Source organism: Procambarus clarkii, chromosome 8 (genome assembly GCF_040958095.1).
Source record: "Procambarus clarkii isolate CNS0578487 chromosome 8, FALCON_Pclarkii_2.0, whole genome shotgun sequence".
Taxonomy (NCBI): domain Eukaryota; kingdom Metazoa; phylum Arthropoda; class Malacostraca; order Decapoda; family Cambaridae; genus Procambarus; species Procambarus clarkii.
In genome coordinates this window covers 39,220,883-39,234,555 of record NC_091157.1, presented here as the reverse complement: position 1 = coordinate 39,234,555, position 13,673 = coordinate 39,220,883, and the positions used below count along the sequence as shown (strand labels likewise).

General features: G+C 39.2%; 1 protein-coding gene across 1 annotated transcript in view; it reads right to left on the bottom strand.

Moving 5' to 3' along the window:
* Positions 1–909: 909 nt before the first annotated feature.
* The window catches only part of LOC123759723 (insulin-like growth factor 1 receptor), a 476,359-nt gene continuing 463,595 nt past the window's right edge, over positions 910–13,673 (bottom strand). Inside the window, exon 28 of the mRNA XM_069317549.1 lies at positions 910–1,185. Coding sequence (XP_069173650.1) covers positions 1,039–1,185 — 147 coding nt within the window. The 3' untranslated portion in view covers positions 910–1,038. The remainder of the gene's footprint in view (positions 1,186–13,673) is intronic.

The window sequence follows — 13,673 nt, the reverse complement described above, 5'->3', positions numbered from 1 at the left end:
ACACCATCACCAAGTAGGGTCCGGTCTCTCGGAGGGTAATTATATTGTAATGAGTGGCTTTTAACTCTTCAACTAAACATCTGACCCTCAAACCAGATTCAGTTAAACTTCTCAGACTTATAGAAGCCTTAGCCAGTGGTGGCTTTAACCATTGCGGGGTTATGGTGACCATCTTCAGCTATGGGAAGTCTCAGCTTAGTCTCAGTGGCTTGGACTACTGAAGGGATATGGTGACCATTTACACATATATGATGCCCCATCCAGGGGTAGCTTGGATCACTATAGGGGAATATGGTAACCATCTAACCTACGGGAAGCCCTAGCCAGGGGTGGCTTAATTTAGACAACTGTGGCCATATGGTAACCATTTACACATATAGGGAAACTCAGCCAACATAGAAACTATATGCTTGTCTCAAAGATTAAGCCATGCATGTGTAAGTACAAGCCGAGTTAAGGCGAAACCGCGAATGGCTCATTAAATCAGCTATGTTTCATTGGATCTGTAAACCCACTTACTTGGATAACTGTGGTAATTCTAGAACGGCCATGAACGTTGGATTGTTCACCCACCAATAGGGAACGTGAGCTGGGTTCAGACCGTCGTGAGACAGGTTAGTTTTACTCTACTGTTTTACCCTATATATATATATATATATATATATATATATATATATATATATATATATATATATATATATATATATATACTGTTTACTCTACTACTTACTCCCTACTGTTTACCCTATATATATACATATATATATATATATATATATATATATATATATATATATATATATATATATATATATATATATATATATATATATATATATATATATATATATATATATATATATATATATATATATATATATATATATATATATATATATATATATATATATATATATATATATGAAGGAAACTATAATTAATATTCGTTGTCAGCTCGTATGATGGGGTTGCCAGCGTTGAGTGGAGTATGAGGGATGGTGGTAGAGGTGCTCCTGAGGGTGAAGACTGTGTCGGGGATCAGTAGTGGGAGAAGCAGTGGGTGGGCTTGTGTGCTAGGTCCCTGGAGGGTGTGAGGTGGAGGGCGGGGCCGCTGTGAGCACTCATGATGCAGGCCAGGGACACACAAGGCGTCCTCTTGTACGGCTCCTCCGGCGTCAGACAAACCTGCCCACAGTAAACGTATTTCTCATTATTTCTAGAATTAAAGGTGTAACTTGAGGTGTTAATTACCAAACAAAAAATTATTTTTAGAAGTAATGTAAACTCAAACTGGGGTCCAGGATGTGCAAGGTCTACTAGCTACCACTGCAACATAATCTGGTATAAGCATTAGAACTGGAAAATCGTCTAATTTAATTGACGCTATGTCAGTCCAACTATCTTGTTAGCTTTTCCCTTGTACACTCTTGTTTAATTGCCTACACACAAACTGCGGTAATGCAACATCTTCACTACAGTGGTCGACACTCTCTGCCCTCCGGGGGTTCCCTCAGAGTTTGACTTTCGTGGATAACTTCTACTGTCACACAGAACACAACCTAAATAAAAACACAGTTTCATTGCAAGTAGATCTCCACCACACTTATCATCAAAATATTGCTACAATGGCCTGTGGCCAATTCACAACCCCAAAATTATAAATTATGAAACCCAGGCTCATAGAAATAGATGTTCTGTTTTTTAAACAATATATACCATATTTAAGTTAGGCTCGTCCGAGCAGCAGCCAATCCCGGAGACTCATTCATCAGTTTTAACATACTGTGTGTTCAGAGTCAGTGTTTATCTTATATAAATATTGTTTTATATTAAAATTTCATATACAGTTAGGCCAAGGTTAGGTTATGTGCTGTGATAATGATTTTTATGACATTTTTTTCTTCCACAGACGAGGCCACACATTTACAATGCTAACCATCATATATACATTTTCTTCTGTCCTCCATGGACATAGTTAGAGATGTGTTAAACATATAGTTCAGAGGTTTATTGAACAATCAAACACAGAAGGTGATTCGGTGCTTCTAAAATGCTAAGCTAATCTACATACGTAAATACACAGATTTACGTATGCCCTACATAAAGTGTTCGATGTGTCTTTTACATAGTGGCATTAATGTGCATTTACAAAGGTGAAATGTAATTCTGATCAGCTTCCATATATACCTTATACACATACATATACATACACACACACATATACGTACATATACATATATACATACATATATACACACACACAAGCATTCACATTCATTTGACAGGGTGAGATAGCTGATAGAGAAACTAGTGTGCAATTAAGCACTTAATCACTGAAGGTGATTAAGGTGCTTTTACAAGTTCAGGGTATATAGTTACATCACATACATACAATGTATAATTGATACATTACATGGTCAATCTTGGGTACAAGTCCAATATATCATCAAGTGTTCCAGTACTCATATAGTAACTACAGATTTCAGCATACCTTAGCCCAGGAGGGCGAAAGTCAGTCAGTATGGGACATTCTACAATATAATGTTCAAGAGAGTGCATGTTTTCTCTTTCACAAAATTGACACATTGTGTACTCGACATTTGAGTTTTGAGAAAGCTGCCAGATACGTCTCTATCCCAGGCGTATTCTGGCCACTATAACATCACATTGCCGGGTTCTTGTTCTATTAGTTCCATATGTGAATTTCTCCTCACGATATCTATCATAATATTTAATGCTACAACTTTCAGGTCTTTATGAATTTGTTAGATTGGTTAGATATTTGTTTAAGTATTCTTTTTGTCACTGCTAATGAAACACCCATATCAATTTCTACCACAGGTTTTCTACAGGCTGTCTTTGCAAGCATATTAACAGTGTCATGCCTTGAGATGCCAACAAGTGATGGTATCCATAGGAACTTAATTTCAAATCTGTTTTCTTTACAGCTATAACATTCATTCGAATATCACTGACTATTTTGTGGGTGTCACTACTATGTGCGTTCAATAGCAGGAGTGCACTCTGGGAGTCACAGTATTTAAGTCCACTTCCTTTGTCTTTTAAAAATTCAGTGGCAAAGTATATGCCTGCAAGTTCTGTTTGAGTTGTACTTGCCCAGTCATTGATGCGCTTCATTGCTGTATGTACGAGAGAAGATTGTTCAAATAATGCGTGAAGGCTCTCCCGTTGACTGCATAGGTGGTGATGTTGGGTAATGCTTCACAATAAGGCACCCCAGTGTTTATTTATTTATTTACTAGCTGTACCCTGCCACACGTTGCTGTGGCTCAGCAACGCATGTGCGTTGCTGAGCTACAGCAACCTTTCCCCGTCAACCAGTCCTCCCCACCATTCCCCCCTTCCCCGTCCCCTCATCCTCCCAACCACGCCTCACTTCCCCGTTCCCTTGTCCTCCCACCCATACCCCACTCCACTATCCACTATCCCCTTGTCTTCTCCACCATTCTCCCCATCCCTATGTCCTCCCCACATTCTCCATTCCCATACCCCTCGTCCCCACCACCCCCAACCCCCCAATCCCATCGTCCTTCCTACCATTCCCCACTCCCTCATTCGATGCATTCCCAAATGATCTGATGTTCCCATCATCGAAATATATGAAAAACAGTTAAAAAAACAAGATGAAAAAATGAAAAAAAAATATACTCAAGAAATGAAAGGTATGGTAAACAACACAGTTCAATTCCAATGCAATGTTACACAAAATAATTTAATCAAAATGAAAATAAATCGAACTCTATGAAAATTCAATTTATCAATGCAATCGGAAACATTGAAATGGAATTGTAACATATTTACTACAGTGTGTGCTGCTCTTATGTGCAACAGATGGCGCTGTTTTGTAAAAAAAAAAAAAAAATGTTTTTACCTGTAACAAGTGTGGCATCTATACTTATACTCTTGCAAATTAACAGTATGGTAAACAACACAGCTTAATTCCAAGGCACTGTCACACAAAATAATTAAATCAAAATGAAAATAAATCGAACTCTATGAAAATTCAATTTATCAATGCAATCGGAAACATTAAAATGGAATCGTAACATATTTAGTATAGCGTGTGTTGCTCTTACATGCAACAGATGGCGCTGTTTTTCAAAAACGGCATGGTTTTACCTGTCACAGGTGTCACATCTATATAGTATATATGTAAAAACTTGCGCATATTCGAATGGCATGTTGTGTCAAAATTTCAAAGGAATCAGTGAAAAACTTTTGGAGATTAGAGCGTGTGTTTCTCTAACGTCCAACAGATGGCGCTGTTTTTCCTAAAAAGTATATTTTTACCTGACACAAGTGTAGCATGTATATAGTTGGTATATAAAACAAATGCGGACTTGAATGCAACGTTGTGTCAAAATTTCAAAGCAATCGGTAAAGAGATTTTGGAGATTTCCCTCACATGAAAAATCCTTAAATACCTAGTTTTTAAAAAAATGGATATTTTTACTTTTCACAGACGTGACATCTATATAATAAGTAAATAAAAACACGCTCGTATGCGAATGGAACTTCGTGTCGAAATTTCAAAGCAATGGGTGAAGAACTTTCTGAGTTTGGCGATTTTTAACAAACGAATATTTACATTTTTATTTATTAGTATATTTTGGTAGCAGGTAGGTAAAAAAACGGCCAACCTACTCATGAAAAATTCTCCAGATACAAAGCAGAACGCCTTAAAGGAGACCAACGTCGTCAATGCCTTCAAATGCCCACTTGGGGACTGTAAACCCCAAAGAACTCAGTATATAGGCAAGACAACAACATCTCTTTCCAGGCGATTAACAATGCATAAACAACAGGGCTCCATTAAGGAACATATAATCTCTTCCCACAACCAGACCATCACCAGAGAAGTCTTTACAAACAACACAGAAATCATCGATAGATATAACGATAGCAGGCGGCTCGACATCTGCGAGGCACTACACATCAATAAGTCAACAACAGCAATCAACAGCCAGTTAATGCACAACTATATTCTAAAACTTCAAGACTCCGTACCAATATAGAGGCATCAAGAGGAAGTATGGGCCAATAGGCCCTTTGCAGTTACTTCCATTCTTATGCTCTCATATATCCAATTAATACCCATTGTTCCGTGTTCTGTCTTGTGTTTGTCAAAAGTTTGTTCACCTCATCCAAAACTGTTGCAACAAATCACCTCACCCAAGTGCGAGTATATAAGACAGATAAGTTGTTTAGTGTTAGCATAAGTAAAATTCTGTTTAGTGTTTTCAGGTTACAGTTGTGTGTGTGTAAACTAAAGTCTTTGAAAATGTAATAAGTTATTACGAAACGCGTTCAAGTATCGCGTCAGACTAGAAGTAAAAATGAATTTTGGAAAATTGATTTTTCATTTACTATCGACAGTAAAAGGAAACATAAGAAATATTGAGAAAATTCGTGTTAGAATTATTAATCTTATTTTTTCGGTCATATTTTATAACATATTTTTATTTATATAGACTAAGTGTACCCGGCCACGCATTGCTGTGGCTCTGCGCCACAGCAACCCTCCCATTTCCCCCGTCCTATCCCACCATTCCCCTCTCCCCCGTCTCCTCGTCCTCCCAATCATTTCCCACTCCCCCATCCTCATGTCCTCCCCTCCCACTTCCCAGTCCCCTCGTCCTCTCCTCCATTCCCCACTCTCCCTGTCCCCTCATCCTACCCACCATCTCTCACTCCCTTTTCCTTTCGTCCTCCACACCATCCCCCCCCCTCGTCCTCCCCCCATCCCCAACTCCTCTTGTTTCCTTGTCCTCATCACAATTCTCCACTCCTGCTTTCCCCTCGTCCCCACCTTCCCCCACTCCTGGGTCCCCTCGTCCTTCCCACCATTATCCCCTCCTCCATCCCCTCGTCCTCCCCACCATCCCCCTCTCTGGTCCCATCGTCCTACCCATCATTCCCCACTCACTTGTCCAAACAGTTCCGAATTGATCTGATTTTCCCATCAGAAAAAGGGGAACATCAAATGATGTGATGCTCCCATCACTGAAAAAAGAACAGTTAAAAAACGAAATGAAAAACTATGGATAAAAATTAAATGGTACTGACAAAATGAAAGGAATGGTAAACAACAAAGCTGAATTCCAACGCAATGTCAAACTAAATAATTAAATCAAAATGCAAATAAATCGAAATCTATGAAAATTTAATTTATCAATGCAATCAGAAACATTGAAATGGAAATGTAGCATATTTAGTGTAGTGTGTGTTTCTTTTACGTGCAACAGATGGTTATCTTGAGGTTATCTTGAGATGATTTCGGGGCTTTTTAGTGTCCCCGCGGCCTCGTCCTCGACCAGGCCTCCACCCCCAGGAAGCAGCCCGTGACAGCTGACTAACTTCCAGGTACCTATTTTACTGCTAGGTAACAGGGGCATAGGGTGAAAGAAGCTCTGCCCATTGTTTCTTACCGGCGCCTGGGATCGAACCCGGGACCACAGGATCACAAGACCAGCGTGCTGTCCTCTCGGCCGACTGGCTCCCTTTAAATCAAAATGATGTGATGCTCCCATCACTGAAAAAAGAACAGTTAAAAAACGAAATAAAAACTATGGAAAAAATTAAATGGCTCCCTTTAAATAGCGTGGTGATGTTAAAAAAAATGTTTTTACCTGTCACAGGCGTGGCATCTACATAGTAGATATATAAAAGCACACACATATTCGAATGGAACGCTGTGTCCAAATTTAAAAGCAATCGGTTAAGAACTTTTGGAGATTACAGCGTGTGTTGCTCTTACGTCCAACAGTTGGCGCTGTTTTTCAAAAAAACATATTTTTACCAGTCACAGGAGTGGCATGTATATAGTAGGAATATAAAAACACGCATTTATTCGAATACAACGTTGTGTCAAAATTTCAAAGCAATCGGTAAAGAGGTTTTGTAGATTTCCCTCAGATGAAAACTCACATGAAAAGCAGTTTTTCAAAAAAGCATGTTTTTACCTGTCACAGACATATCATATATATAATTTGTATATAAAAACACGCTCGTATTCGAATAGAACGTTGTGTCAAAATTACAAAGCAATCGGTGAAGAACTTTCGGAGATTAGCGATTTTGAACAAAAGAACATTTCCATTTTTATTTATATAAATTGTTATTTATTTATATATAAATGTTAATCGTCGTATTTATTTATATGGTATTTATTTGGCAAGGCTTGGAACACACAGAAATAGCAATTGCGTGATACATCAAATGAACAAATCCAGAAGGGCCGTGACGAGGATTTGAACCTGCGTCCTGAGTGGAAGCAGCATCCCAGATGCTGCCTTAATCGACTGAGCTATGACATGGTCAAAAGAAGTTGAAACCGAAGTAATACTGAACTTACTGGATCTTGCAGCCTCTCCGAGGCACAAACCAGGGTTTTACACAACTCCCCCCATGCATTCGAGCTATGTCAATAGGCCGTTCTCCCTCTTCGCCCTTACTTCAGTACACACAGAAATCACAATTGCATGATGCATCAAATGAACAAATCCAGAAGGGACGTGATGAGGATTCGAACCTGCGTCCGAGAGCATCCTAGACGCTGCCTTAATCGACTGAGCTACAACATGGTTCTTTTGACCATGTCGTAACTCAGTCGTTTAATGCAGCGTCTGGGATGCTCTCGGACGCAGGTTCGAATCCTCGTCACGGCCCTTGTGGATTTGTTCAAGGCTTGAAGTTGTTTTTGTTGTTATCATTAGAGACAACGACGACGCCAAGCAGTCCCCCTGGCGCAGTAGTTTGACACTCGCTCCTTCGCTTCGCGAGCGTTTTGGCTTGGGTTCGTATCCTGGCCCGAGAGGATTGACCGGGAGCCAATCCTTAACTGTAGCCTGTTCACCCAGCAGTGAATGGGTACCTGGTTGGTAAACGATTTGTCGGGTTGTATTCCAGGGAAAATTAGAATTAAGGACCTGCCCGAGACGCTATGCGTGCTAGTGGCTTTACAAGAATGTAAAAACTCTTGTAAGTTAACTTTGATGCACTTGGCAGTGAAGGCTGGACGTTGTGTTCATGCAGCCTGTTCTCCCAAGAGTTCTTTCAAGGTTTGTGAGTGATGTTTTGATACTTTTTTTGCGTTCCAGATCATGAAGGTGAAAGAGGCCATTTAACATAATTGTGTTGGGATTGTATATGTATTTTACATTTTTTTGCGTTCTAATAATACAACATGCTTGATATTTGGTAATGGTTTGGGTATGTCGTGGGGGAGTATGGTATATGTGGTTCTCAGTGTAAGGGCCAGGTCGTTTGGAGTTCGGTCCGACAGTTTGGAGTTTCTTGCTCTTAGGTCCTGTGGTTGTATTTTGTGGGAAGTGATGATCAGGTCAGTAAAGTATTTATTAAGGAGTTTGTCTATTATCAGTTCTACTCTCTTGTTTATGCCATTGGTAGTTGTATTTGTTAGGATTTTACTTTGTGTACATGTGGACGCGACGTGTGCTGAGTCGGTCTCGGGGGCGCGTTGATTTATTGTCTTAAAGAGTTTATTAAGGAGTCGGTCAAGTGTCTTTCTATTGCATTTTCAGTGGTAGTAATGAGTTGATGAGATCTGCACTTAGTTGTGAGTTCTGTGTGAGTGTATTGTTATCAGGAGTTGTAGGATGATTAATGATGGGGATATTTGAGATGTGCAAAGTTTGTTATTGTGTGATTGGTAGTTGTTGGCAGAGCTGTGCCGTGTTTGAGTACACTACTGTTGGTGTAGGAGAGAGTCCTATTAGTGTTTGTTGCTGTTATGTAGGAAGGGCATTACTCGGATTTTATATCATGGTCACCCCTCACAATTTGAACATTTGAGAATGTCTGAAATGCATGTTTTTGTGGAATTGGCTTCTGAACAATTTCCACATTTGATGTATTTTGTGAATCCTTTTAAGGTGTGGTTAATTTCTTTACATTTGAAACCCTGAATTCCACGTGGTGTATATATTTTGTTTAGTTTGTGGAGATGACCGTTAATTAATTCAAACCCGATCAGGTGGAAGGTCATTTACACAAGTAAATAGAAGTGTGACTGTATCTCTCGGTTCCCCTTCAGTCCCTCACATAAAATTCCTTACTCTATAGACTGGAATGTTATCTGCTAGACGTTGAGTTTAGATGTCTTCTTCACTATCATGATGAAACATATCTAGCACATGTTTGACTATACGTTTATAGTCTGTCACATAATGTTCGTAGCATCTCGTCCTATACCCACACACTTCAGTAACATCATTGAGCTCTGTAAGTGGCTCACTGTAGTTGTAACCCACTGCGATTAATTATTTTGTTTGTTTGGTCTTATATTATGTATTCAGATATTAAATATCCTGGGAATTGTATACGATGCTTTATGTTCTATTATCAAACCATTCCTGTCCTTGACGGTGATGCCTTGAAAAGGAAATAATAAAGGTTTTCAAAACAGGAGAATCTGCTTCAGAGGGGTGCATCAGGGTTGGTGTTTCAGCGGTGTGCTTCACAAGTGTGCTTCAAAATTGTGCTCTAGAAGTGTGCTCCAAAAGTGAGCATCAGAGGCGTGCTTGAGAAGTGGGCTGCAGAAGTGGGCTTGAAAAGTATGCTCCAAAAGTGTGCTTAAGATGTAGCATTGAGAAGTGTACTTGAGAAGTGGGCTTGAAAAGTAGGCTTGAGAAGTGTGCTCCAGAAATGTTATCCAGAAACGTGCTTCAGAAGGATGTTTAATAAGTGTGCTTGAAAAGTGTGTTGAGAAGTGTGCTTGAGAAGAGTGGTCCAGAAGTTTTATTCCAGAAGTGTGCTTGAGAAGAGTGCCAGAGAAGTGTGCTTGGGAAGTGTTTTGAGAAGTGTGCTTGAGAAGTGTGCTTGAGAAATGTGCTTGAGAAGTGTGCTTGAGAAGTGAGCTTGAAAAGTGTTCTTCAGAAGTTTGCTCCAAAAGTGTGCTCCAGAAATTGGCTTGAAAAGGGTGCATGAGAAGTGTGCCTGAGAAGTAGGCTTCTGAAATATGCTTTTAAAGTGTGATTCAGAAGTTGGCTTGATAAATGGGCTTAAGAAGTGGGCTTTGTAACTTTGCTCCGGAAGTGTGCTTCAAAAATGTACTTGAGAAGTGAGCTTGAGAAGTGTGCTTGAGAAGTGTGCTTGAGAAGTGTGCTTGAAAAGTGTGCTTGATAAGTGCTTGAGAAGTGTACTTGAGAAGTGCTTGAGAAGTGTGCTTGAAAAGTGTGCGTGAGAAGTAGGCTTGATAAGAGTGTCCCAGAAGTGTAATTCCAGAAGTGTGCTTGAGAAGTGGGCTCCAGAAATGTGCTTCATATGTGTGCTTCAGAATAGGGCTTGAGAAGTGTGTTTGAAAAGTGAGCTTGAGAAAGGGGCTTCAGAAGTGTGCTTTAGACGTGTGCTTCAGAAGTGTGCTTCAGAAGTGTGCTCCAATAGTGTGCTTGAGAAGTGTACTTGACAATTGGGCTTCAGAAGTGTGGTTGAGAAAAATGCTTGAGTAGTTGACTAGATATGTTCTTCAGAAGTGGGCATCGGAGGTGTGTTTCAGAACTGTGCTTCTCAATTGGGCTCCATAATTGTGTTTCAGAAGTGTGCTTCAGAAGTGTGCTTCAAGCACACTTCTGAGCTTCAGAAGTGTCCTTTAGAAGTGTGCTTCGAAAACGTGCTTGAGAAGTGTGCTTGAAAAGTGTGCTTGAGAAGTATAATTGAGAAGTGTGCTTCAGAAGTGTGCTTCTGAAGTATGCTTGCGAAATGGACTTGATAAGTGTGTTTAAGAAGAATGCTTGAGAAGTGTGCTTAAGAAGTGTGCCTCAGAAGTTTTCTTCTGAAGTGGGCTTCAGAAGTGTACTCCAGGATTGGGCTTATGAAGTGGAATTCCGAAGTGTGCGTGAGAAGTGTGCTTGACAAGTGTGGTCGAGAAGTGGGCTTGAAAACTGAGTTTGAAAGTGTGCTTCAAAAGTGTACTTGAGATGTGTGTGCTTGACAAGTGTGTTTCATAAGTTGGCTTCAAAAGTGTGCTCCAGAAGTGTGCTTGATAAGTGAGCATGAGAAGTGGGCTCCACAAGTGTGCTCCATAAGTGTGTTCCAGTAGGGTACTCCAAAAGTGTGCTTGAGAAGTGGGCATGAGAAGTGAGCTTGAAAAGTGTGCTCCAGAAATGAATTTCAGAACTGGGTTTGAGAAGTGTGCTTCTGAAGTGTGTTTCAGAAGTTTGCTCTGGACGTGTGCTTTTGAAGTGTGCTGCGAAGTGGGCCTGAGAAGGCCCACTTCGAAATGTGCCTGAGAAGTGTGCTTTAGACGTGTACTTCAGAAGTGAGATTCAGAAGTGGGCTCCAGAAGGGTGCTTCAAAAGTATGCTTGAGATATGTGCTTGAAAAGTGTGGTCGAGAAGTGGGTTTGAAAACTGGGCTTGACAAGTGTGCATGAGGAGTGTACTTGAGATGTGTGTTTGAGAAGTGTGTTTCATAAGTTTGCTTCAAAAGTGTGTGCTTGATAAGTGTGCATGAGAAATGGGTTCCAGATGTGTGCTCCAGAAATGTACTCCAGTAGGGGGCTCCAAAAGGGTGCTTGAGAAGTGGGTTTGAGAAGTGTGCTTGAGAGGTGATCTTCAGAAGTATGTTCTAGAAATGTGCTTCAGAAGTGTGTTTGAAAAGTGGGCTTCAGAAGTGTTCATTTGATGTGGCCTTGAAAAGTGTGCTTAAGAGATGGGCTCGAGAAGTGTGCTTGAAAAGTGTGCATGGGAAGTGTGCTTGAGAACTGTCCTTTAAAAGTGTGTTTGAGAAGTGTACTCCAAAAGTGAGCTTCAGAAGTGTGCTTAAAAAGTGTGCTTGAAAAGAGGGCTTGAGAAGTGGGCTTCAGAAGTGTACTCCAAAAGTGAGCTCTAGAAAAGTGCTTCAAAGTGTGTGTCAGAAGTGTGCTTCAAGTAAATAAAATCAACAAAGAAATTCTTCAGAAACTCCTTCAGAAACATTAATATTGGTCCAAACAGTCAACCTCACAGTGATCAAATGCTCGATATACTATTCTTTCAAGCCAACTTTTTATGAGTTAAAAATACTTTACACATAACTCAGAACTGATGAAATTTGAACAGTTTACAAGGATACGTTTAAGTCCACTGTTCGAATCCCACCCCATATCAATTCTTCACCCACGCGCTCCAAATACAACAACTCGTCTTAATCAACGACGGGAAAATGTTCATTCCTAGCAACTGCTCTGGAAAATATTCACTCGAGTGATTATTAGTAATTAGTAATCTTTTAACCTAAATGAATATAATAATCTTTTCCGAGAATTAAATTATGTGATCTATATACTTAAAAATGTAAATGTTCGTTTGTTCAAAATCGCTAATCTCCAAAAGTTCTTCATCGATTGCTTTGAAAGTTTCACACAACGTTTCATTCGCATTCGAGCTGGTTTTATATACATATTATATAGATGTCACGTCTGTGACGTGAATTTTTTTTTTTTTTTAACTGTGTTTTTCTTGTGAGGAAAATCCTCGAAACCACTTTACCGATTGTCTTGAAATTTCGACACAATGTTGCAATCGAATAGACGATTGTTTTTATATACCTACTATATATATATATATATATGCCTCACCTGTGACAGGAAAAACCATGTTTTTTTTATAAAACAGCGCCTGTTAGACTTACGTCTGTTGGACGTAAGATCGACACACACTGTAATCTCCGAAAGTTCTTCACAGATTGCTTTTAAATTTTGACACAACGTTCCATTCGAACACACGCATGTTTTTATATAGATGCCACACGTGTGACAGGTAGACACTTTTTTTTTAAATAGCGCCATTATTTGCACATAATAGCAACATATGCTATAGTAAATATGTTACGATTCTATTTCAATGTTTTCGATTGCATGGATAAGTTAAATTTTCATAGATTTCGATTTATTTCCATTTTGATTTTATTTTTTTGTGTGACATTGCCTTTTCCCTTATATAATCTGTCAGCGCAATGCTATCTCCAGGAGATTAAAACTGATGACCATGACGTCACACCATAGCTGTTACAATAATCGCCAACATTAATTTGAAAATAAACAACATGTTAAAATTTATGAATGCGTGGTTGTGGTCGACCGCTGGATGGAATGGACTTGGTCTTGGTTGACAAATATAAATAACAGAACCAATACACCTAACCTATGCCTAAATGTGCGCAAGATGCACATTTAGCAATAATGTGAATTACGCACTTTCTCAAATATGAAATAATATTATATTCATAAAATTCATATTTGAAAAAGTTCCTGTTTTGAATGAACCACATGTTAAAATTGTTGAATGTGTCTCTGAGGTTCGCCGCTGGATGGAATGCACATAACCTGGCGAGGGGTCGAAATACAAACAACATTACATAACACCTATCATAACCAAGTCTAGGCTTAAATGTACACCAAATGTTAATATTTAATAACGTTACTATATAAATGAGAAAATACCAAATTTCATAACACATTATGTTCAAACTGATGAATTTTGTCGGCTGCTGCATGGACGATTATTGCCTGAAGATGGGATAAGACACAGTTACCCTAAATGCCCTGTCTAACCTCAGTCTACGCACACACATCTAATGTGTGTGCGTAGATATAAATAAAAAAATAATAAATTTAAAATTTAAAAATAAAAAATTAAAAATAAATTTACATA